The sequence below is a fragment of the Anser brachyrhynchus genome, assembly GCF_964034855.1.
Source record: "Anser brachyrhynchus genome assembly, chromosome: 7".
Taxonomy (NCBI): domain Eukaryota; kingdom Metazoa; phylum Chordata; class Aves; order Anseriformes; family Anatidae; genus Anser; species Anser brachyrhynchus.
In genome coordinates this window covers 20,984,971-21,011,699 of record NC_137701.1, presented here as the reverse complement: position 1 = coordinate 21,011,699, position 26,729 = coordinate 20,984,971, and the positions used below count along the sequence as shown (strand labels likewise).

The 26,729-nt window shown below is 38.4% G+C and overlaps 1 protein-coding gene across 1 annotated transcript in view; it reads left to right on the top strand.

The window, feature by feature from the left end:
* The window catches only part of MYO3B (myosin IIIB), a gene marked incomplete at its 5' end in the record, with an annotated part of 256,357 nt that overhangs the window by 171,420 nt on the left and 58,208 nt on the right, over positions 1-26,729 (top strand). The window contains one exon of the mRNA XM_080600926.1: positions 26,162-26,257. Coding sequence (XP_080457052.1) covers positions 26,162-26,257 — 96 coding nt within the window. The remainder of the gene's footprint in view (positions 1-26,161; positions 26,258-26,729) is intronic.

The following is a 26,729-nucleotide window of genomic DNA, read 5'->3' as shown; positions in this document are numbered from 1 at the left end:
GTGTTTCTCTAAAAGACTGGACCAATAACTAGTCTAATATATTTGAAAATAAAGAACAGATGAGATGAAATAAGGGAAAATTTCCCTTGTGGAATACAACCATTCATTCTGTGACCATTTTTTATTTCTCATTTATGAATTTTGAAGGCTATCCAAAACAGACAAAGAAAGAGAGGACAAGTATGTCCATACATAATATCACATCAAGAAAAGAGACAAGATAAAGCATGAGACTCCAAATAGCAGAGTCAGTTAAGCAATTCACTCAGCTTTAGAATAATATTCCAAAAGTTACCTGAGACAGGAGAAACTGAGATTATCCCCTCTGGACCTCTAACATTTACAATCGTACATTCTGTGTTTCACTGTCCCCTCCAGTGCAGTCATACAGCTATAACGCCTTCTACTTTTTGGCAGTCATATTTATAAAAATTGTAATGATCTCTACGGGATCTAAATAAATCACTATTAAACTGTTACTGCGTGCTTGGTCAAATTATGACATAATTTTCTTCATGGATTATATGAGGGGTCATTGTGAGCGCAAGTTAAACAGTTTGGTTTTAAATGAGTCAAGCTTAGCTTTTGGGCAGTTTTCATCCTTGAAAAAAAAATCTTCAGTCCTTTTCTTCTGTTTTTTTCTTTACATTAGGGTGGTTTTTTCAGCTGTTTACATCTGTCTTTTTATTCAAGGTTGGACCTACGTTGAGGACCTAACTTGTCCTAAGTTGGACATTAACATTTTGTAATTTAGGGGTGTTGAGAGTCTGACCTGAATTCGCTAACCTAGGACTGTTTCTGCACCTTATCTGCCTTTCCAAATGTACTGGAATTTTGGCCAGAGTTCTGAGTCAAGTTCATGCTGCTCTAGAGCTTCTTGTGGTGGCTAGTTACTTCTTCTGGAAGTCTGTGACTGTGCAGGGTCATTGGAAGCAGAACAAAATGTGCCATGGTTTTTGGACATGCTTCTTTAAAAAGAACAGCTTTCAGCTGAATTGATAGTTGCTTCAGAGAATTAGGGCATGATTTACTCTTCAAGTTGGCAGACAATTTAAGATCAGTATTTAAGGACAGTCTTTATCAGTGTGTCATCAAGATCCAAGCCCTTGCAAGCATAGTGGTTTTATCCTTCCTTGCTGAAAGAAAGCATCCCTCAATTTTATCTCTGGTTATAGCCTGTAACTAACCAAGTAATAATATAATAAGACTTTGGAAGAAAACATTGCGTTCTCATTTGTGCCCTGGAAAAAAAAATAAATTAAAAAAAATAAGTGTTAGATGTCATGCATATTCCCTTGATATTGTCAAATAAATTCGCCAAAGAAATCTGTCAGCAATAAGAATGCTATTGGCTGTCTTTGGATTTGCAGTTCCGTTTACTGCAGTTAGAAAAATTAGTTCCTGCCTCACACGTGTTCCCTACAGCCCTGTAAAGGTGTGCAAATGCTCACATTCTTGTTCTTCAAGGTCACAGAACACACCCAGAACAGCAAACATGCTTAAAGGAGTGATGTGAGGGGGGTACAACCAAGCCAAATGAGGTTGAGAGAGGTTCTCTAACACGGAAGTACTGAATTTTTACTGAAGGGTGAAGATAAGTAAATTTGTTTTGACTGGAGGAGCATAAACATTAGAGGATACGTCTTCAGTAGAACTTCTGGTCAACTTATTAAGAGTTTCCAGAAAGTCCTTTTCTGGGGGTAAATAGAACTACATTTTCCAAAGCATTCAGTAACTCCCTAAATTGCAGGCGCTGGGCTGCTGCGTAGCAAATGCCTCCTGTAACCTCTGGAAAGGGTGTAGCAGGGAAGGATGTGCCTGTGCCTACAGAGGTTTCTCCACTTCAGCATCAATGGCTGAAGCTGGGGAAAATGAGAGGATATAGGTGAAAAGAGATTTTTTTTTGTGCATCCTGCAGCTTTTTACCCTAGTGGCTTTTGTTCAGGTTTGTACTGCCCTGCCTTAGCATGCTTCTTATCCTGGGACGAGTAGGAGCAAAGACACAGAGATGGCTTTGCATGCAGCAAACAGGCCTTCTGTGCTAGGGGTGTTCTCTGAAGGGGCCTCAGGGCAACTGTAAATTAGGCCTATTATGCTTAACTTCATCATGCATCCTCATGCTACACCATGAATAAGCATGGCTGGTCTATAAATCTAGCCCATTGTATCTGGTTTACATTAGTTAAACTAATGCTTGGGTTTTTGTTTGGCTTTGTTCATACCAACATCAGAACATTGAGTAAGAACAACAAATCAGAAACAAAAAAACAAAGATTTAAAAATACTGCTCCCACAGATTGGAGCCCCAAGTGTGTTTTATAAAAACAATTTGAATAAATGTTGCTGGATTTTTGACCAGATTCTTTCCCCTGAAGGACCTTTTGAAACAAAAACAAACTGAGCAAAACAAGTTTTCGTGGGATGGGCCTATGCCTGTTTTCATGTAAATGGATGACAAAGCTCAGAGCAGGAAGGCAGCAGTGTGCTGGAAGCTGGTGTACATTGTGTTCTGCATGTTCCCAGCTGACTTGCCAAGAGTGATCTAGAACTGAAACAAGGCCCTCTTTTTACTGGGACACAGGAAAAGAAGTCATCATTAATCTAAAACAGTTCAGTTGTTTGAAACAATAGACTTTGGTAATTTGATATCCTGATTGTGCCACATTCTCATGAGAATGTGTGGCCTATGGTGCCGGGTCAGGAAGGTGAGAGGTTCTGAAAACTGTCCTTTCTCTTGTGTGGCCCATGAAAGTAGTCTGTACTCTACCAGAGTACCCTCTATCTGTTTCTGTATGGGTACGTAACATCACAGATGAGATGAGGAAGTGGTTGGCTTCAGCTCTTACTTACCAGAACTGACCAGCCACGGGTGTCTGGAATAAGTTATAGCCCACCCAGCTGTTCAGCATGACTCCACCGTGACACAAAGCCTATGGAGTTGAGCTGGCACTTACAAAGACGCTTGCGAAGCTGTTTGAAATAGGAAAGTCCAAGATTATTTTCATGTGGATGTGCCATGTGTCATGGGGAGGCAGACAGGAGGTTTCCAGATCCTAGTGATGAAAAAAATGGAAGGTAAGGCAAAGTTTTACTTGTAATAGCTGCATGAACTTATTTTAATGGGGTCGCTTCCATGAGGTACTCTGATGCAGTTTCTGTAAGTGTTATGTCATTGAACTGAGTAAGTCTCCCGACTGGAGCAGAGGTGAAAATAAACTTGAGTCTTGCTGTGCAGTACTGTGTTTAAGTTACAGGAAGAAATACTGGGTAAAAGTGACACAGATTATTAAAAGTATTGCTTGTCAGGCTTTTTATTTAGCCTCAAATTTGAAAGCTATTCCTTTATTTCTAAATCTTCACATTTGCATCCCTTTGATATAAAATGCTTGTGAACTAACTAGAGAACAGAGCTGTGAGTTCAGTAGCCAAGAGATCCTTGATTTCTTAACACAGAGTTTCACAGGCTTGTTTGCAGCATCTTCTCCTTCTGAATATAACAAGCGCAGCGGTTACGGGCAGAGGTTGATGATGAAGGAAGGGCCCAGTCCTTCAGCATGTAGTAGTGGTTACTCACATGTCCATAGCACTCATTGCCTAAATAAGACCATTTGATGTGAAAAAGATGGAAATGTGGATTTTAAATGACTGCTTAGAATTTGAAGTTTAAAGTATTAATTGGAACGTAAGTTGTGTTGAATGGTATAGACAACTGCATGGCTGGGAACAAACTTTTCTATGTGATATTTCATGTTCAAGACAAAAATATTACATTACTTGTGTTGTGAAACAGTAATGTGCAATAATTGTGATATAAGTGCACAAAACATTAAAGATGCCATAACTAAGTGCTGCAGTGTCCAATGACACTACAGTGTCACTGAGATACCTAAAAGGGAAATTTAAATTACCTGTACAACATTTTATCACCTAGTTATCCTAAACACAATTATGGATGTACAATTGCTATTTAGATAAGTAATACCCTACTAATGATGTTTTTGCAAATGATTATGAGAAAACAATTTATTTGCCTAGGAATTTCAGGATAACATTTGCTGTACTTATCAGATTTCTGGAAGTTTAAGGACACTGATGTGTCTTCTTTCTGGTGGGTATGTATGACTGCAACTTGCAGATTTCTGTGAAACAAATGTGTTTTTTACTGTAGTCTTATGCAAGAGGGCATCTAAAGGAAAAGCCTACTTTTTAGTTCAGCAGAGTTAGCAGTCTCTTCACTGGAGAAACTACCATGCACAGAACCAGCCAGTTAGGCTGTGTCTGCAGTTAGTAGGCTTTGAAAATATAACTGTTCTGTTGATGTTTGCCAGCAAACCTCCTTGCTGGAAAGGCTTCTCATCACAGTAAAGCAGTTCTTAAAACAATTTGCCAGGTGGGATGAATTGTTCTGGTAAAAAATAGCAATATTTCTAGCTGAGGACTTAGGTGATGGTAAGAAATAAAGTCATTGACAGAATTTCCTGATGTGGACTAGGCCTTAAACTAAATTGTCATTCAAATAAAAAGAAGAAAAAGAGAGACTAATGGACCCAGCACTGCCCATTTTCCCTGAAAATGCCTTTCCTGATACTGAAGAGCAATGATTGTTTGTTGTTGTTGTTGTTGTTGTTTAAAATCAGAACATAGGTTTTCTTGTGGTATTTCTTAGTAGATTCAGATATTCCAAAGCTCCAAGGTTGGGGATGGATACCCCATGCAGGCAGTGCACAAGTGCTCTGGGGAACAGGATGTGGATGTATCTACATACTATCCTCCCTCCACCTTCCAGTCAGAGCATAGAAGGAGACAGCCTGTTTTCAGATATGTTTTCTTAATTTCTTCTGAAAACTCTCCGACATATGCTTCAGCAATATAATGTAGGCAGAGAGATTTAGCAAGCCTTGCTACAGATTTGTTATTATATATTGTAGGAAGATCAAAAGTAAAATGACTAGGATAAGCTTCTGTTTCAGACTAGTGCATTCATAAATACTATTCCACTGATACGTGGAGTAGTATTTTTGAACCAGTAAATGCAAATGCTTCCCGTGCCGTCAGAGATTCCTTAGAGGTGTGAACAGAGCTGTCAGTTCCGTGTATTCTCTTTACCTGTTCTTTGTATTGCTGAGTCCCATACATTTCTCCTCTCTGCTTAATTCAGATCAACCAAAATACGTGACCATGCAAAACTACTCATGAGCAGTGTTCTATTATGTTGGGAAAATTGAGTTGAATTCAGATAACAGTATCTTCCGTAAATATGAAAACAAATCATATTTTTAATACCTGAGATTAAAGGTAAGTTCTTTTTTAAAAATATAGTATTATTTTAAAGCATTGTATCTTGAATTAGTTCAGTCTGTGAAAACATCCTTCTCCTTCTAGAAATTAAGTTTGTTGATCCGTTTTAAGTACATGTTCTCTAATGGTCTTTGACACTTTTAGTGTCGTTTTTAGATATATCTGAATGTAAAGGGCTGCAGTTCATTTGGTCATTACATAATTTGTCTAGATTGATCAGTTTAATATCTGATTTTTCAAGATTTCCTCACAATTCTGGAATTTTAGCAATGCAGATATTTTCTTATTGCCCAAGGCAATAATAGATGTGGTGTGCAAACACTGCTTTAAAGAGGCTGTCTTCTGATTTCCATATTTTAAAAGTATTAAGATCAAAAGTAATGAGAATTTAATCCATATGGCATGTAGAAGATAAATAGGAATATTAATACTGTATCAAATACTAATTAAAGGAAACACCAGTCCTGTTTTTAAAATCTTGCATGCAGATGAAAAAGAAGTCATTGCAAAGTTAAGATCTGATTCTTAACAAAATTAAGAATTAACAGTTTTCAACCACAGATTCGAAATGGAAAACTGAGTTCTTATGGTATATTGAGTTCTGGTTTCATAGTACTTTGCAGTACTAGTGCAGTATCACTTTCTGTCAGGGCATCTAAGATCACTCTAAAACTACAAACTACCACCAGCTTCTAAGATGGCAAATCCCTTTATCCAAGAAACTGAAATACAGGTGGTTTTCAGCTTGCCTAAGCATATGTGCTCGCAACAGTGCTAGGCCCTAAAATAGATGTATTCATGGGAACCTCACTGAATTTTAATAAATTCTCATACACAGATTGCAATGATGAGTGAAAAAAAGTCATCTGCTTCATAGAAAACTTCTTTGGACAAGAGTAGTAAAGATGAATCATAGTTTGTCATGTCTTTGGGCTAGAGGTTTCTGTAATTCTCTGTTATGGAATTTATATGTTAAAGTACCTTGGGATGCATGTTACTTATAAGGTAGCAAGCACTCTCAGGCTGGCTCCAGATGAACTGGGACTAGAAGCTGTAATGCAGTGTGATCCTAACACCCCATGCAGATGAGTTAGCCCTAACAAGAAATTTGACGTGCATTTAGTGCATCGTGATTTCTAAGTCTGTAGACTTTAGGTTTTCCTCCAAGTTATTGTTATAAATATTCAATGATAGGGGATACAGTTTTGGCAGAGGAGGAGTGAGTTTGCAGCGTAGAGATACCTTTGAAAGATGAGAAAAATGAAGAGGGAAAGCTTAAAACAAGTCTTGCTAGTACTGCAGGATTTTACAAGAGATTAATCTGCATTGTTTGCTATAGCAGGCTGATAAAGACTGAAAGTTACAGAAAGAATTGTTTTTCTCATTTTTGCCTTGAAGGGTGCATATATACCAAAGCTGTCTTGAGATACAACTGAGCTTGTCAGAGCCAGGAGGAAAGTCTAAGATGTTGTTTCTTGCTCACTGTCTCGTGCACCATTCAAACCCTAATTTTTCAAGTAGGTCCATGGTTCGTATGTCTTTCTATAGTAAATAACAGCAATTAGTCGTCACCATAGAGCAAATCTTGTCCTCTTTACATTGAGAAAACAGACTGTGATCAGTGGACCATCTTCCAGATTTAAGGCAGTGATTCTACTGTAGAAGGCAGTAGGACAATGGGAAGGTTGAATAAAGCATCTGCTGTTGTTGGATCGGAGTGGTCAGGACAAGGTTGTTTTTTAGTCAATGAACAAATGGCAGCTCTTCTGCAACCTACCATCCCTTTTTGAAGCATTACTCCATTCTAGAGTAAATGGTGCAGCGATACATCTAACAGGTATCAGTAATTCCACACATGCATGGAGCAAAGTTATCCAGGAACTGCCCTCTTAATGCAAGAGGAAATTAAGTAAGACAAAAAGGGCAGTCACTAAAGAAAGAATGTGAAGGAGATTGTTATAAAACATTCCCAGCTGCATGTAAAGACAATTCAGTCAATCAGCCAGATGATAAGTGGGGATATAGACCTATCTGCTTCTTGTCCTCTTCCAGGAAATATTAGGTAGGTGCAGTAATTGTACACTGTGCTGCTTTGCAGTCAATCTAAGGGTGTTTTCACACAAGTACCAGCCTCAGTCCATCTAGAAGATGAGCTTTGTCATGGATGAGTTGATGCTTCTTTTTCCCAATCATTATTCCAGATTATTTGACAAGAATCTGTTGGCTCTGTGCTTTCTGTGAGGAAGGGCATCCCTTGGAAGGAAGGATGTGGTTACATTCACCAAAGTCTTTTGGTGAATGAACTGCAGAGTGGCTGCTGGGCCTTGTATGCAGGCAAGTTTGTTTCCATTCCCTTTCCTGCAGAATAGCCCAGGTAGTGTTAAATAGTTTTGTGTATTTTGTAAAAGACCTTTTAAATATTAAATAGAGTTTCATTTTCCATCTGGAAAATTAAAACATAGAAGCATTTCATCAGATCCTTCATCCAATCTTGAAGCAATTTTGAAATGTTAACTGAAAAAAATCTATCTGCCTTCAAGCATTTTTACATCAAATATTCCATGAAAATATTTTCCTCAAACTCTTAAGTATTTCTAAATATTAAATGAGAAGAGAGATGACTTTTCCAAGCACTGGTGATGGTCTAGTGAGAGTGTCAAGTTCACAGTTGTGTTTTGTTTTGTTTTGTTTTGTTTTGTTTTGTTTTAAATGGAGTAGTGTAAGTGTTACTTACCGGGGGGAGACTGGCAGGCGTCACTCTTATCATCAACATGGGCTGACACACTACTGATGCTGATTCACATTCTGATAGAGGTGTCATGCACACCGAATAAACAGAGATAGTGTCTGTCCCTAAGTGTTTTGACCTACAGAGACAAGAAGCAAAGAGACAGAGGCAAAAAACTAACAGAATGAGTAGTTCTGGAGATAAAAATACAGGACTTAATGTTCCTTCCCTCCCCATACCATTCAGTTCTCAGCCACATCTTGGTTTAGCTTTTGAATGATTTCTAGTAGCCAAGGAGAAGCCTCCATTGTCCTTTTCAGAACCAGGCAAGGGCAAGTGGTAACTGATTGTTTTCATTTGGAAGAGGGATAATAATTTCTCCTCTTCAGGATAGGAGAATTTCCCAAAGAACCTTTTCATTCCTGTAGCACAGTATGTATAGTACCTATGTAGGTATGTTTACAATGTACTGTCGGCTCTATCTCAAGTGTTAAAACTCAGCATTAAGGTAAGCTTAGTGCCTTCTAGGAACTTATTTGGCAGAAGTTTATTCTGGGAGTTTATAGTTGTTCTGGACCTAAACACTTTCTCTGCATCCTTCCTTTTATTTTTTATTTTTTGTCTGTATAGCCTTTGTCCCTGTCCTTCAGGTAGAGAAGCTGAGTCAAGTAGTTCTTAACGTGCATACGGGCTTAAAAGGTCTTAGCTGTTTTTAGCGGGGGAATCAAAGATCTAAATCCCACATCATATCCATCTCCAGGACAGTTTCATAACTGCCTTACAGAAGAAAAATAAAAAAAGCTAATGGAATTCTCCTACCTAGAGTTGAACCCAAATGAGTAGAGCTAGATTTAGAAGATGTTCCTTATAGAGTAGAAACTAATTCTATAGGAAGGTTCCTCTCTTTCCTTAGGGTTATGGCTCCAATTCACTTGTAAGGTAAGGTGCTCACTCTCCCAACAGCTTCAACTCTGTCTGAAGAGGCATCTTAAATGTAGTAAAAAATCCTTCTCAAAGCCTGGGTTATGTAGCACCTCATATTTAGAGGTCTTCTTGCTAGGCTCCCATATTTGCTGTAGATCAGCTTTCTTGGTACAGCATTCTTGAGCTGAGCCAGTTGGGCAGCTAAGGTAGCAAAGCAGAACCTCAGAGTCAGCTCAGATAATACCCAGGACAAAACTCATTCAAAACGGTGTCGTGGGCATGCCTTATTGGCACTGACATGCAGCTTTCCGTATAAGATTTTAAAGCAACTCCAGCTAATCTAGTGTACCACCTTGTTTCTGAGCACATCCTCTGCACTGTGGAGCACAGGGGGAGCATTCATGATGCACGTGCCTGTGCATCAGCAATTATAAATACCCACAAAAGGGTGGAAAGAATTTGTCAGTGGTGCTTCAATCAATGGGTAAGATGGCAACTACAGAGAAGCTGCTTCACAGCTATGTGTCTTGTCTGTGTGCGTATAGAGGTCAAATTTTATTCTCTCCTTCAGTCCTCATAGGCAAATCCCAGCTACTTGGAATTTGTTCAGGAAAAGGGTGAATTTTACCCTGAAGGAATTAGGAGGCATTATAGATTCAGCATATGGGACCATATGTCATTGTATTGTTTCCAAATGTTTCTTTTTGAGCTTTTTCCCTCCATTGCGGACAGCTTATTTCACCACCCATTGTCTAGAGAAGAAGGGAGTTTCATATTCCCATTTCTTTCTTTAAGCCACTATTAAAGCTGTATCAATTTCGTAATACTGTTTGTCAACATTATTTCATCCTTTGTTTTAAACATGCACACCATAAGTGTGGTTTGAGGCAAGTGCTTTGAATATGTTGTTCAGGCACTGTCAAAGTCAGTGGCAGGAACAGAGAATACAAGCAGAGATGGTCCTAAACGATCCCTAACCTAAAATAGTCCACTTAGTTATAAGGCTGTTCACAATCAAAACAAGCATTTTGCTTGAGCCTTACTAGAAGGAAGCCAGCAAGGATGTTTGAATGTGGGTCTAATTAAACTAAAGTTGGAGATGGACAGAACCTGCCCCCTCTTTGCAGTACAGATCAAAATCCCCTTGTAATATAACTTGAGCAGCTCTGTATCTCCCTCTTCTGCTGTGATTTTTCTACTCGAACCCTGGAGGAGAGCTGTGGTGTCCAGTAACATCTGTTCTAAATCATGTTTTGGAAAAAAATGTAAATACAGAAAACTTGAGGTTGGGCCCAGACAAAGTGCTGGGCTAGCTCCCAAGGCCCCTCTGCATCTGGGATTGTTTGATGTCAGGCAGGCCTTCCACAATCAGAGCCATCAGTGATGGTGGCAAGTAGAGACCCTTCAGATGGGGCTTTCGACAGATCTGTTAAAAGACATTTTAAGTATTAAAGCCTTTTGCTGAGCTCCCTATCTAAAAAATCTGTGGCTGGCTGGGTGCTGGCCTCTTTTCCACATGACTTCTCTGAAAACAGGGTATAGTGGACTGAGGGGTACAAAGGCTTCGTTCACACTGTCTGAGAGAGTGGAGATGTGTGGAGGGATGTGTTGAGGTAGATGGCTTCGGCTACAGTCAATCACACAGCCATCAGGTTTTTCATAAGTAGTTTTTATTTGTGTGTAACTCCCAACAGTGTCAGACTGTATGTCTGCTCCAGGCATAGGCCTGTATAGTTCCTCAATCTATTACAATTTGCCAGATTTAGCTCACTCAAAGTTTCATTGAGCAATGATACCTTCATGTAGCACTAGCTGAGTGCAACATTGCAGAAGTAAGTGCTAAAGGCTACCCTCACAAAGGATTTGAAGTGCTTGAAAGAGTCTGCTGAAATATTCACAGCTGACTTCAGCAGGCCTTAGACTCACTGCTACATCAGAAAATTAACCTGGACACAGAACAGCTAGCGCCTCAGTCTCGATAAGCTCAACAGAGCTGCCTTTTTGTTTTCCTCCTCTAGAGCCAAAGATGTTTTGGCACAGTTCTCAGCACCATTGTTTCCCTAAGACCAATAACCATGAAAATCAAGCTCTGTTGGAAAAGCAACTGGGAAGCAGAGACATCTTAACTAGAAACCAGTTTTAAAATGTGGAGTTGGCATACATTTTACATTTTTATCAAGTGTGTATTTACCAATTAGTCAGCAGCCAGAGCCAGTGGATTTAATGAACTTCATGTGATTTATGCATAGCTTTTATTAATTGTGCCAGTAGGGATAAACACTGGATACAAATAGATGCAGATGTCTCACTTCTTTCTCCTTTAAATAATAGCGTTTCTTGTCATTTAACTGCTTTATTTTTACTACTTTACATGTTGGAAAATGATCATTTCTTACCTTCCATGCTACTGTCCTTCCGAAGGTAAGTTACAAAACTTTGACCAATCCGTATTTTCACTGGCCTGGGCTATACCCAAGGCAGATGTCAAAGTTTGGAGAAGAAAGCATTTTTCCTTCTCCCCTTTCTCCCATTGGTGGAATGTACACTAAATTGTAAGTAGGCCACAGAAACAGAGAGCATGTGAATGACTTAAGATTGTGGTAATTTGAGCAGTCAGAGGAAAAGCAGGCCAGCACCTGGCTTTCAATCTCTGTTTCAATGAATATTTAACTACTTTATGCAAAGTGGGACACTTTCAACAAATGAGGCTGAGAAAAACCTACCTAAGAATATTTTCTAGCCCAGCAGTTAGGTTACTCTCCTGAGAAGCCTGATGTTTGGGTTCAAGTCCCTGTACCAAATCTGTTAAAGGAGGTGTTTGAAGCTACATCTTTCACAACCTAAGAACATGGCCTAATCACTGAGTTTTTGGATATCAGGGGTGGCAGCACTACCTCCTCTGTTTTGGGAAGGGAGTCCCCTTGTGACAAAATCAAAATGTTTTGTTTTTGAGATGCCAGAATGAATTGTTTCAACATCTCTGAAGTTTTTTCATGTAATTTCAGCTGAAACTGTTAGCTAATATGACCTGAATTCACAAAAAAAGTTTCTGTTGCTCTAAAATTCCAGTGTTAGCAAAGAAATAATTAAATAAAAAAGAAGACTAACTTCTAACTGAGGTGCGGTTACAGTTGTCTGGCCATAACACTTTCTGAAGAGTTTTGACTGGAATGCTTCTCTTCCGCAGAGGTGGAAATCCCTCCCCTTTAGAAATAAGGAGAGCTGTGATCTCAACTACCCAGAACTGAAAGGAGATTTAAATTATCCTGGTGTGACATGCTAATGGCCAAGAAGCAGGAACACCTTGCAGAAATCTTTAATCATTTTCACCCATTAAACTTAATTTGGTGGTTATACAACTAAGCATTAGGCTATTTTTAAAGATAAAACCTCTTATGCATGTTGCCAAGTCTGTAGAGATCGTTTTATTGACTTTCTACTCTACTGTAATAGTTTCTCATGTTCAAATGCCGGTAATCTAGAAGAGACTTTTGGATACCATTAAAAAAACACTTGTGGTGTCACTAACTGACTTTTCTTCTTGTTGAGTGTGGACAATAATTACATTTTTCTTATGGATACCAAGTTAAATTGCCGTAGTTCTGGTCTTTACTAAATGTTAGAAATATGGCTGGATGCCATCTTAGTTACCCTTGGCAGCAGCAGGGCACTTCTTATTCCCAGGCTGCCATAAGCTATACCCAGTGAGTGAGAACTGTTAAGCTGTCTGAAAGGTGAAAACCAGCATTGCATGCTGCAACATGCAGCTCAGCGTGTCATGTAGTGTTACTATACAGGTCTCTCTTTAAACATGAGTAACTCCAAACAAAAATACCCAAAGAACTTTAAAAAAATCCAGTTGCAGGCAGGATTACTGTTTTGGTCCCTTTGATTTTACATGAAGTACAAGATTTTGCTCCTCTTCAGTTAAGTGATTTGTGACAGCACGTGAAACATTTACTTCTGACTATTTTCCTCATCCACAAATCAAACTTGAAAAGGTAACTAGGTGTGCTCTTTCACCTCATTGTTCCCCTTGATCCCTGTCCTACCACAGTGTTCATCACAGGGATGAACTCTGATGGGCTCAGTCTCCTTTCTGTGGGCCCGGATTCACAGCTGGTGATGAGGACTCAAAGTCTTCCTTGCATAGTGGCACAGGCTGCTACTGTTTGTTGTGTAAAATGAGCAATACATCATGCAGCTTTTTGTAAGGTAACTAACTCACGATCCTTCACCTGTGTGTGTTGAGCTCCAGTGACAGAAGTAATGATGAAGTTTAAAATATCATTATACATCTGAAATTAACTCTTCAGCAGAGATGACTGGGAAATTCATTCCTCTCAAGGCTGATGTTGCAAGTTCTCTATATGAATAGACAGATACCATAGTCCTGTCTATCAGCAGCCATGAGGGAAAGAGAAAGAACAGACGTGGTGAGGATGTTAGTCCTTTGCTGGCACGGTCAAGTGGTACAGGCTCCTTCTCATCACAGGCAACACAGCAGCTGTGCAGCCTGCCTGCTTGCGGCCTACCTTGGGGCACCAAGGCTAAATATGGCGGGAGAATCACCTCTTTTGACCAGCTGGCTATCTCTGAATAAACTGTCCAAATCAAGTCCTAACAGCAGAGATACAGAATGCAAAAAAAAAAAAAGCGTAAGTGGAGTTAATCTCTACTATATATATTATAGTAATAAAGAGAAAGATATATGATTCTGTATAAATAATGCTCCCCTTTTTGTATCATGGATTCTTCTGAACAAAATGGTGACACATAATGAGCATAATGATGACAGAAGAGTAATCTGTTTCAAACAAATGTGCGTTATTGGTTGATAGTAGTAAAACATATATCTTTAAATAATAACTTTATTTTAAAGACGATTGGTCCTATCGTTATGCATTATGCATAATGCATTGACTTCACGTAGATTGCTGGCATAAGTGACTGCAGTAAAAACTGAAAATCTTGTTTTGCAGTACGTGGTGTTATAGACAGTTTTATTCTAGAAAATTGCATCTTCAGAGAACAAAAAATGTCTTTGGCACCTCATATTTTTGTGGCTGCTTTTTGAAGTTACAAATAATGCAAAATCACCTAATCAAAAATGAAATGCGTGACAAGAGGGAGATAATTTCCTGCCATTCTACCTTGTGAAAGCAAACAATGAACTATAACTTATGGTCCACAAGTCATATTTTTTTGCTTTTCACTATATTGTGATTTAATTTTTTTAAATGATAATTTTGTAGGGGTTCTTTGAAGTGATTTATATGTGTTGTACTTTGTTTGAAAACATAAATTTTGCTGATTATCTTCAGTTTGCCTCTGTCCATCCACCAGCCTCATATTCATTTAATTTAGACAATGCTGATCAGCTACATGTGGAAATACTACTTTCCGTGAAACCAAAAGTCATTCTTGTGCTTATTTTATTGAAGAATATAACATAACTAATTTTCATCAGAGATTAGCCTAAGTACTCCTACATGTTTTTGAGCATTTGTAGAAAGTGAATGACTCTAAATTATCGCTGAATTCAAACTGCTTCATGAGTTAATTCAGGTATTGTGTTGGTAGAAAGAGTGCTGGAATTTTAAAATTTATTATATCTTCTACAAATGAAAAGAAATGCTTATGTCTCTCTGCCCATAACTTTTTACTTCATAGGGCTTTTTAATAATCAAAATAATTAAGACAGTCCTTTCTAAAGGGAGCAGTTTAAAATTCTATTATAGAGTTCCATTATTATTATCAGTGTGGTTTTGTGGTACTTTCTATTTTTTCCTTTGTATTCATATGCTTCATGCTGGGGCTAACTTCAGAGGAACTAATTCTAGTGGTGGACGTGTGCATCAGTGTTAGCGTTTTCAGGACATAAGCCTTTCTGCTGAGGACAGGATATTGTCAGTATTGTTGTAGCGTTACTTCAACAGCAGACTTCAGTGAACCTGTTCACAGAGTTAAAGCTGATTTTTAGGTTTTGTTTCCATGGGAAAGTTAGTGTAAAATAAGCCATACTATAAGTATGTGGTATATTGACACTGTGCATGCCAGTGCTTTGCAAAGTTGCTCAAGCTAGTTGTGAATCAGACCCTGGAGGCAGTGTCGCTGGATGAGTGCAGTGCTGTGCGTAAGCTAATTAGTCCTACTGAGAAGCAGGATATGTTATAGAAGAAAGTTATGTTAATATGGTCGTACTTCTCAGGTACCAATGACAGATAAATCAGAAGTGGCATTGCACAGCCAGAGGTGTGCATGCAATGTGCTAGTTTATTCATGTTGCAGCTCTGTGTGGTCCTTTGTAGGCCATTCATACAAGGCATTATTGCACAGTAACTAGTAAAGTGTTAATTCAAACTTTGCTTGCTCAAGTACGAGCAAACCCAAGTACAGGGTCAGGGCACAAACAGAATTTGATGTTACTGTATCTCGAGCCATTCTTTAGGGATATATTACTCTTTTACTAGCCAAGGATGTAGTACAGAATTATAAGAAAGGGACTGAAAAAAAAATCAAGTAGTTAGGGGGTGGAAAACATACCCAAATCTACTTCCCAAATAAATTCCTGAAATCACTTGGTCTGTATTTTCTGGAGTGACAAGAAATTGTGTGTACCTATACTAAGACACCATGAAGGAGCCTTTTTTTCCAGAACGGGTGAGCTGCAAAGTTTTAAAAAGCCGCCTTTCTAGTACTTCAGTTTGAACCCTAAAATCACCACTCACTTTGGTAAAGAAGGATTTATTAAGCTCGGAGGAATAAAATGTCATCAAAGTCACCAGAACTAGACATATATTTATGAGAAAAATAAAAACTCCAACTAATTCTGTAGAATTTACCAATTTAAAATAAGCGATACTCAAGTACAAAGGCTGTGTTCAGAGGGGAATATATTACAGTGAGCTGACATACTACAGCAAGCTGTGTCCTGTCAAGAAATGTAATTTCAGAACAAAACATATTGTCACATAAGCAAGTCACTGTAATATCAGAAAGTCAACTCGCTTTGTTTGTATATGCACACGTGTATGTCTTCCTCTGCTCCTATGAGCTGAAGTTTTTTGCCATAGTTTCTTTTCAGTGCTTTCAGGTAGCACTGGATGAAAAGTGCAGACACTTTGTGTTCACTCCCCAAACTCTTACTGCAGATGTTGTGGCTGGGTATCATGAAATACACAGCCTTAAATTGCTTTAGTGGAATTGAACATCCCAGTGTTGAAACTCTTTGCAGAGCTCCCTCAGTATTCTTTAGACCTCTTTTCTGTTTTCTGAAAGCACTTTAATTCTATTGGAAGCTCCCACCTACCTTTTCTGGGTACAAGTTAATGAACTACACCTCACTGCTTCAAAGTCTTGACATAATGGCTCCTTGTTTTTATATATGTCTAGCATTCTACCATAGCATAGATTCATAGCATAAGTTACCAGTAAATGGTTACTGATTTAGATTTGGAAGGAGAAAAAATCCTAGGGTACACAGATGTCTTTAAAGCCTGAAGGCTATTTTGTTTGTTTGTTTTGGGTTTTTTGTTTGTTTGTTGTTGTTGTTTTTCTCAATTCCTACTTACTTTCTAACTCTGTTATTGACTGAATAGGTAGATCATGCTTCTTAAGTTTCTCTTTTGGAATGCTTCCTGGGAATTTACTGGCCTGAGTTTGATTTATAGTTCACTTGTGAGCCATCACTAATCATAGGTCTAATGTTAGGAGTCCCTGTAGCAATTAAAACCCCCTTAAAGGAATAGATCGCTGCAGCACATAGGTCAGCAGCATTAGTTTCCTTTATCCAGCCAACGCCTTCTTCACTTCCAGCATTTACAAATGTCAGACCAAGTCCCTGTAGCAACACTAGAAAGCAGATACCTAACTAGTGGTATTTTTGCTTTCAGTCAAGCTTTCTTTAATACTTCCTTTAAAAGTTACTGCTGCCAACTACCTTGAATTCAGAAAAAAAAAACCACTTTCTTAATGAAGAAATCTACTGAGAGTTTTATCTTGGTCTTCTACCATTTATTCTTTGAAATATCTGCTGAATCTGCTACACTCAAATTTGAAATACTAGTTGTATCAATATGGACCCATGGTTTCAAGCCTTTAGATATGCAAATTGTGTTTCTGTAATGAACAAAACCTTAGAGACCATGCTGTTGTGGTTCCACAGAGCCTTTATTGCGCCTCATCTTTATGCTAAATTAATACAAATTTCCTGTGTGTCCAGAATTCAAAGTCAATCAAGTGGCTTAGTCTCTGAGGATATGGGATAAAAATGCTATTATTACAGTTTGGAAGAAGGTGAGGAATTACCTTTAAAAACATCTAGGCTATATGCTAGGACAGCAACTCTGAAACACATGCCCACTATGAGCAAAATTTTAACAGAGTTATGAACTTACAGATTGCCTCCTGCCCTACTTTTGATTGCAGAGACCAGCTCCCTATATTTGTGTGATGCATTTTTGGCAGCTGCAGCAGCTGGCTCTGTAGAGAAGCAGTATTAGAAAGGTATTTGTGATTTGTTACTGGTTTCTAATGTACTGAATGTTTTGACTTTTTATTTTTAAAAGTTAATCACAGTGTTTACTTTTTATGTTGGATTCATCTTTTTCCCCATATGCTTTGCTTTTCTTAGCTGGAACCCACAAGATGAACCAGTGCCAAGTGTCCAGTGAGTTTTCTGAGGCATATTAGCACACGATAGCTCTTGAGAGATCCATAATATGCAGTTTAAAAACCTGTGCATTAGCAAGTCCAACTGTACTTTAGAGAATATCTCTGAAACTGATGATCCTGTCATGATACTTTAACATTTCCAAAGCTATTTAATCAATCAGAATGACTAAATCATCATCCTAATTCTTATTTGAAGTAATAGCTATTGTCATATTATACAAAAATAATATTTCCATTGTTGATGCTATATTTCTGAGGATATTTATAAAGATCTTTTGTCACTGAGCAATTTTGAAAATTTCTCATACCTCCCACATGAGATACGATTTTACTTTGGACAAGGAAGGACAAAAATAGAAGACAAGGAAGAACAAAATAGTCACCTGAAGTTCTTTCCATTCCTATTTTTTTAACTTCACTAAATAAATAAACTGCACCAAAAGACTGAGTCTCAGCTATGATACAATGCTGATGGGAAAAGCTTGTATCATGGCAGCCCTCTGGGTGCACAGTGCCTGTGTAGGTTTTCTGGTGTCTATCCTTCAAAACTAGTACCTCGGATTAGCACTTACAGAAAGGGAAAATAGGCATGTCCAGAGAATTCAAGAATGCCTGGCTTTCTTTTGTATTCGTCTTCGTGTGGGATTTCTACTTCTGCCTTCTAGAAGCTCAGGCTAATCTGGTGCAGTGCAATAGAAAAAGCATACATCGTACTACATTCCTGCCATGAGCAGTTAAAGTTAACTTTGAAATCATCTTTGCATTGAAGACTCTGGTATGGATCTCGTGAGGTGTTACCTCAACCTCAGGTTCAGGTGTCTCTTGGGGATTTGGACTGCGTGGATTTATTTTGAGTGGGTTACTTTCCTGGTTGTTTGAATGCTAGCAGCATCACTAACAAAAACCTAACAAAGAGTATTTCCAAACTAATCCAAGTCTGTTTAGCCTAATTTTCCATCTGACAATAACCAAGAGCAAAAGCCTGGAGTATAGTACGAAAATAGGACAAGCAGAGAGATTTGCCCAGCCTAGCATGGTTTGTGGCTCAGGGATTTCCTGGTCCAGAAATGATCTCTTCGTATTTAATTGTTCTCAGTAGGTTTTTCCCCTGTGAATTTCTTCAGTTACTCATATTGATTTACAACATCACTCAGAGAGCAAGAGAGGCATCACTTACTTCACATGGTAAAGTGAGATAGCTATTTCTTATCACCTGGTGGTTACTGGATCAAGCAGCACTTCTAAAACCATGAAATATGCTGTGATATGTAGTAATTCCAGCATACCTGAAATGTCCTGTTTTTCATCAGTAACTGTTTCTTCAGAAAAGAACTAACCGAAAAGCAGCTTCTACAACTGCCTTGTGTCTTCTTTAAGGAGGAGAAGAAAAATAATCATCAGTTAACTTTTCTTCATTGTCCAGAACTAGTTTGTGTCATTCAGGATGGTTTGGCATGTTTTTTTTCCTAAAGTTAAAGTTGTGCAAACCTCCTTGGCTTTGACTGGTTAGTTGACCAGTTGCCTCACCTCTGGAACCCACCATTAGATGTTACTACATGCTGGGCATATGAGAGGTTGTGTATATTCAATCAGCACAGGAAGATGTCTCCAGGACCAAACTTGTAGAAGCCCGCTGTTTGCTAACAGGTTTGAATCTCATCCGTATTAGTCACTGACAGTTAGTTCTTCAGCGTGCTTTGTTTAATCTCTGCCTTTTCCCTCTATAGTTAAGTCATTCACAATAGAAACTGAAAGAACTGACAAATAGTGAAGGATCAGAATTGTGTCAGAAGGGAAAAAACAACAAAAGCCAAGATTCTAACTATTTATGGATCTTGTTTCCCAACAAACTGTATCTAAAAGCCATTGTTTCAGGGTTCAGAGACAGCTAAATGATTGATTTCACATAAAATATTTGTTGTTCTAATTACAGTATCATCTGGGTCTTTGGCAACAAACAGATGCAGAAACAGCCTTTACATACCATCTTGAAGAACTTAGGATTTGCTTAGTGTGCTTTATGATCTAAAGCATATGTCTTTGCATAGAACTGCAGTATCCAAAACGAAGCTATAAGTAATGAATCACTGGGTAGAAGAAGACGCATTGCTCCTGTTTATGAGTTCTTTCAGCGTGTGTATTCAAATGGTTCTGTTTAGGGTTATAAACAAAAGGCTATGCTCACAGTTTTAGCAGTGTGTTACAGATTCTGGGATGCACATGACATCAAAGAGGCTACACTAATTTCCCTAGCAGTCTATGGCTCTTGGCACTACGAACACACTCCATCTGAATAAACAGAATTCTAGTTCACCACAGTTGTGTGTGGGATCTGAGGTGATCATGAAGCTTGATTTTGTTTCATTTTAAATCTTTCTATCATAGGACTTTTTACCCCTCCAGATTATGTTTTCAGTGAATCTGGTAACTACATTTGGAGCTATCAATTTACACTGCAAAGCACTTGACACTGAAAATAATTAAATCTAACTTATTATTCTTCTTACCTACTGAACCCAAGTAAGAGCTTTGAGTGCATGGGAATTGCATGATTTGCTAAGAATTAATCTCTCTTTATAAGCATTTTAATATATGTATACATATATATATATATATAAATCGTTAAACTCTTTTCCCTTAGAAACACTTGAGTGAAGTTCTAGTAAGATATTTTGTGAGTAAGCAAGGGCTGAGGCCTTCTAACTCCTCAAAGAACATCTGATTTATTGTTCTTTCCATGCTTGCTTGTCACTAGCAGCATGAAGAACCCCAGCCCCTGTAAATATTCTTGGACACTCTTCTGTAGCGGAAGAGTAAGGGAATTTGGTGGCAAGAATGGTTCCCGGTCATACTATATTTCACTATACCAACAGAATGGATGCCTTATGGAACATACTGAAGTTACTGCTGGGTAAGCATGAAGTATCCTGGAGAGAATTACAATTGTTAATAGCATTAAATATGCCAATATGCCTCCAGGCTCCTGATGTTCTTAGATTAATCAAATCCTCTGATGCCAGAGCTTAGGTTCTACTGCTGCACCATTAATGGCTATTTCCTTTTCTTCTATTCCTTAGTTTCTCAGTGTCTTAGTTGATTGTTTTATTTTCCACCTTTTTCTTGTCTGTTTCTTCTTGCTGTAGTGTTCTGTTTCCCCTTTCACTGACCTCAGAAGGAAAACCACAAAGATATCAGAGACATAGTTGCTTAAGTCACCAAGTAGTCCTACTCTTTATTGTCTCCTACCCCATGTTGTTGTCTGTTGGGTTTCTCCTGTACTGAGATTAAAATCTGTCAGAGGCAGTGCTTATTTCCCATCAGCCTCCAGCATCTTTTTGGTGTGGGAACTGCCGTAATATATTTAATACTTATAGTGTACAGCATAGACCTGGTAATTTCGTTAGTCCCAAGAGTGAAGCTACCAGATAACTCTACAGCACTTGGTCTGGGAAGCCTATTGCAGCCATTATCCTGCCCTTGTTTCTGACACACTTATAACAGGTAGCGTTTAACAGGCAGAGTACAAATACCCTGTGATGTGGGTCTGGTGTCTCCTAGTGTGTGCTCATACTACAGTCATACTGACTGCATTTCAGTACAGGGGTGTGCAAGAAAGTGCTACGTTGGCTGGTGTTAGTACGGCAGTCAGGCAGGTGCAGGAGGAGCTCAGTGGGGGCTAACTGCCTGAGTATTCACTCTGCTTCCTGGGCAAGTTTTTCGTTTTCCTCCCCTATTGCACTTACGGTATGATGCAAATTTGTGGAAGTGGTGGAGAATCAAGGGAGTGAGAAAAGGAAGAAAACTTGTTTGTATGAACACTCATGGCCAGACGGCAGTATGTGCCCTTTGTAAATCTCTCTTCTTTAAAAATAAAGCTGAAGTAATTAAGATCACAAAGCCTAGTTCACTTACAGCATTTTTTACCGCATAAATGACGTTCAGTCACTCCCATTTAACACTGATATGAGGGGAGCCAGAATCACTAGCCCCTTGAGTCCTCTGCTTGAATAGACTTGTATGGCACAGAAGAAAATATAAATGTTCCTTGAAATCAGCATGCTACACATAATTACCCACTTAGCATCCAGTCCAGGAGGAGGATGCATATTATAATTGGCTGTGAGGTCATTTCTGTATTTGCCCAAGACTTCAAGAGAAAAAGTGAAGTTAACTTGCTGCCTTAAAAAATGATTCAAAACTGGAAAAGCTTGAAAACATCAAAATACATATAAATTATCAAAGGAGAACAAAGACAAGTTTTTTCCACAAAAGTCTTCTCCCCAGGCTATAACAATGCTTTACATAGGCATGATCAATATATCCAGGCTTGAGAACCAAAGTCTTTTGGAATAAATTAGACTGGCAGGAAAAGAAACAAACAAAGAACAAATTAACATGATTTTAAACATTGCTTAAATTTTCATGAATGTAGACCTTGAGATGTTATGATGAGATCCCATGAGCCTGTGCTAGTATTTGCTTATAATTAAGGGTTGCACTTTCATGTTTCATCTGATATTATAGATTGGAAATCAGACACATGCTTACTATTTTTCTTGGTCATACTGATTTATCTACTTTATTTGCTTTTGCTTACTCTTTTAATAAGAAGTATGGCCCCATTACTTTTTCTTTACCAGGCTGCCCTTTCTCCTCATAAAATGTATCTTCCTGTGTCTGAGTAATTAGAGAAGGACTGCCCTTCCTGTAATGTTATGTTTGTATTCACCTGTAACAGAAAGATAAAAGAATAATCCCTTCCAAACCTGCTTTGGATAAATGGCTTCAGAAGGAAAACGAGAGTACTCAGCTCCACTCTTCAATATGTGTGGTAGTGGATGAAGGCCCTTCACCAAGGGAGTCAGCAATGCAGCCTGCTTTGTATTACTGACGTGTTGGCAAAGACCCCTTCAGTGCATTCCTTGCTAAACGTAAGACGTCATCCAGTTTAGTGCCCTCCCTGTGGTGCACCAACCTTAAATCAGTCTGACTCACATCAGTGGATTTTACAAGTTCCAAATGCAGTTGTAGCCGCCTATTCACCATTTTCTGTGCAAAATTCACCATATAGGAAAAATCAGCAGAGTTTGGCAAAGTTATCAGCATCAAGGGTTTTTTGGAGCAACAACTTAATCATGAATAGTTGAAGAAGACCCCAGCTTCATTGTGGAGAACACAATCTGGTGATTTGCATTTCCTCTGAAAAGCATGCCCAGTGTCTGTCTACAAGTTTTCAATACCAAGATGAGTAGGACAAACAGGACATCTAACATGAGATTTTCTCTGAATATCAGAGTGAAGTCATACCCCTCATGGGAATTCATTAGAAAAATACATTTTTTCAGTTGTTTTGTAAGTACTGGTGGGGGCCCAAATCCTAGGTGAAAAAGTCCTTGTGTCATTGCTAAAGAGCATTTTAAAGACTTTTGTTAAATCTTATTGTTCATCAGCTTGTGCAGCTCTGAAAAAAAAGCTGTTTGCAGTTTATTGAAAGGATGGATTTTTAAACAGAAAAGTCATCTAAATAAGATATGACATAAGAAATGTGCTAATCATCTCCAAATCAAGAGATGTCATGTAAAATGTCAATATTATGGATGTGATGGCTAACTGAAGAAAAAAATTTCAATTTCAGCCATACAAAAGCAGAAAAAAAGTATATGGAAATCCAAAGTTGGGAGTATATCCCAGAAATCAAACGATCAATACAAAAATCTTCTGCAGATTGAGACTCAAGATAAAAGTTACTCTAGAGAAATTAATTCATACTAAGTCAGACTTGATCTAGCTGATATCTTGGATAGTTTTTAACTTCACCTCGAGTCAAAACACACCTTTTCAAAGAGCTTCTAATCTCGAGTTTCCATCGTACCGCTAATAATTTTTTCTCTCAGCTGATTGCTTTCACTGTGTGCTGTATTTCTGTTCTGGATTTTTCTTTCACTGCTGGCCATTGGACACTTCAGACCTTTGTTTCCTAAGGTGAAAAACCCTCCACTGTCATTGGGTTTACACTTGCTTCAAAACACCTCTTATCCTTCTTTTGAAACAACAAAATAGGACACTTTTTCAAATTGCTCACTGTAAGGTGGGTTTTCCAGATCTCAAATTGTTCTCAAAACATTGTGCAGTTTACAGCACCCTCTTTTAAATAATTCTGCACCCAACAATAAAATGGTTGTTTCTGTTGAGTAGCCTTCTGCTTTGCACCGTCTGCTTCATATTCAGCTGAATATCCATGGTTCCCAAGAAATTTTCTCATTATGCAATTCCCCATTCTGAAAAATGTAACTCAAATGTTTGATTTTACATTTAGTTGAAAACATGCGTCTTTGTAATCTGTCTGAGTACTGCAAGGTCCTGATATATTGACTTGGGCTCTTATATACCAGAAGAATAAAAAGAATAACCAGTAGTCGTAACAAAGGAGTAAATAGAAACCCAATCCATTTGTTTACTTACAAATACTTTGTACTCTCACAGATTTACCCACCTTCAGTTTCTAATTCCTTTCACTGTGAGCAACATCAGTTTTGTGGTAGCTTTAGGGGAACATCCACATGAGCCTGCTCACCCATTTGTGTCTGCTTCTCTGGGTTCAAATGAGGAAAGGAGGAGGACACCCAGAGCCTCAGTCTACCCTAAGCTGGCTGGATCAGCTGACGTAATGCACTGGGCAGGAGGAATTTTACCTACTCTGTGTTATTTCTGCACTGCAGTAAAATATTTACCAATAAAGCAGTTATAACATTAGGAATTTCTGCTTTCCTGGAAGAAAAGTTTTCTTCCAGACAAAAGGGAGGCAAATACCTTACTTCAAACCTGGTGCTAAAGGACAGCCTGAAGGAAGTGCCTGTGCGCACTCCCTTATCTGGTCTCTAAATTTGTAACAAGCCCAGGAGTCTGGGCATGCCAGAGGCTCTTGGCACAATATGGGTGCAACACAAACAACACCCTGTTAATGATACTGGTGCTGCTGCTATTAGTATGAAAATAAGTGACTTTTTTCCTACTGGAGGCCTAAAGTTTGTCATCAAAGCTAAATATTTTAGAACGCCATTTAAAGTGCCTATTCAACTGCTGAGTGTCGAGCACATGTTAATACAGTTTTCTCCAGATATGGTAGTTTATGATAAATGTTACCAGATTTTGTACTGTTCGTGTAGTATGCTACTAAACACTAAGACAAATGGGCCCACTGAAAGGGTATTTCCTTCGGAGGACACAAGCTGCAGACCACCCATGGAATACACAGAAATAATTAAACGTCAGGATAAAAAGCTAGAACAAAATATTAGTGTCTCAGAATCCTAATGAATAAAAGACATTATAAAAATGAAGACTATACACATAGATGTTTTGAAAAATAACATCAGGCCACAACAGCATTTTGGGTGAAAGCAAGAAAGAGTGCCTCATCATGTTGTAGTGCTGTTTGAAAACTTCTAAATACTTGTGTGCTGTATACTTGCTTTTGGCAAGCTGCAGAGAGATGTGAGAAAGTATGCAGAACTGCGAGGGCCTGAGTCTTTATTCATACTAGCCTCTTGGTAGACTAAAAAAAAAAAAAAAAAAAAAAAGAACACAACAACTTTTGGAGGGTTATTCATGAATTACATTACTGTAAAAAGAAACTGATTCGGCCTTGCAACTGAAGACATCGCTTGCAAAAATTGCTGTCTTGATGAGACAGAAAGCTTCAAGATCAGTCTGAATGACTTTCAGAGCATGCATATATAGAATAGACTGTAGTAACAGCAAGTCTTTGGCAAAATTTTCAGAGACTTCAGAGAGAAGAAAATTTCATCTATATCGTATCTAAATATTACAGAAAAATACTTTCCAAAGACACAGGCAGTATTTGGGCATCTAATTTCCCCAGATTCTCAAGCAGTATTTTCTGGAACAGCTTCTGCCTTGTCTGGATTTATACAACACAGGTATGTAGCAAAGGTTCAGGCTCAGCTGTCAATCTCTTGAGCAAAAATATAAAGGTCTCCTTAACTTGAAAAGTATAAAGCGTTGAAGGTTTGGGCATCATATTTACCAGCAATGCAAGAATATTAGTTAAAGCTTATTTTGTATTACTAGAAAAATGTAATGTTTCTCTATAAAATAGATTTTAATTTTAGCCCCAGCTCTCCAGTCAGTTTCCTGGTGGCTGTTTAACCTGCCATCCCTCCCAGGTGTTGTGAGGGAAGATGATGGTTGGCACAAAACAAGTGCTCCCCTCCCATACAGGCACTGCAGTCCCACACTGCAAAAAAACTAATATCTTGCAGATTTCACTGTGCAGAAAGTACAGTGAAAGAGGGAAAATCTTCTAGAACAGTCAGTCATTTGGCTGAAAAAGCCCAAGTTCAAACACGTCCTCTACCTCACTCAGTAACTGCAGAAAAAGACAATAGTTACAGACTATGAACCTGTGTGTATGATAACCCGCCTTTTTAACATTACCTGCTTGTTAAGGCCAGATCTTAAAAACGGATTTGTTAGATTAGAGTTCTGCACCCACACAAGCCATATTGATTTCAGTTTTGCAGTGTATAAAGGAACGCATGTGCTACTTGATCTTTGTGCTGTCCCTTTGTATCAGAGCAAGTTTCCCATGCAGTATGGAGTGCAAATGTGGTAAGATTTATATTTTTCCTTTGGTGCCACCAAAAATTCTTTTTGTTCATACTGTCATTTTTAACAGGGAAATGTCAGAAAAGTCAAAGACATTGGGAAAATTACTGGAAAAATTAATGACCTTTCCTTACCCACCACGCTGTCTTTTAATAAACAGTACTTCTGTTTTATCCTGAAAGTAGTTGTTCTGATAATCCACAGGATGTGCCACAGAAAATGCCTGGTAAAATAAAGTACAGCACACCATAATGTCTTTCTTCTTTAACATGAAAAAAAAAGACAAATGAAAATAAAGAGGCTGTTAGTTCTTTTCAGAATCTTCCCCTTCTGAAATATTTCCTTCATCTTTAAACTCTGCTTTCCAGATGACTCTAAGCAACTGTTACTCTACAATGCATCACAAATTATATTAAGAAAGCGTAATCCCAAACCAGACTGATTACTCTGATTAAACAGAAAGCCATGTCAAAAA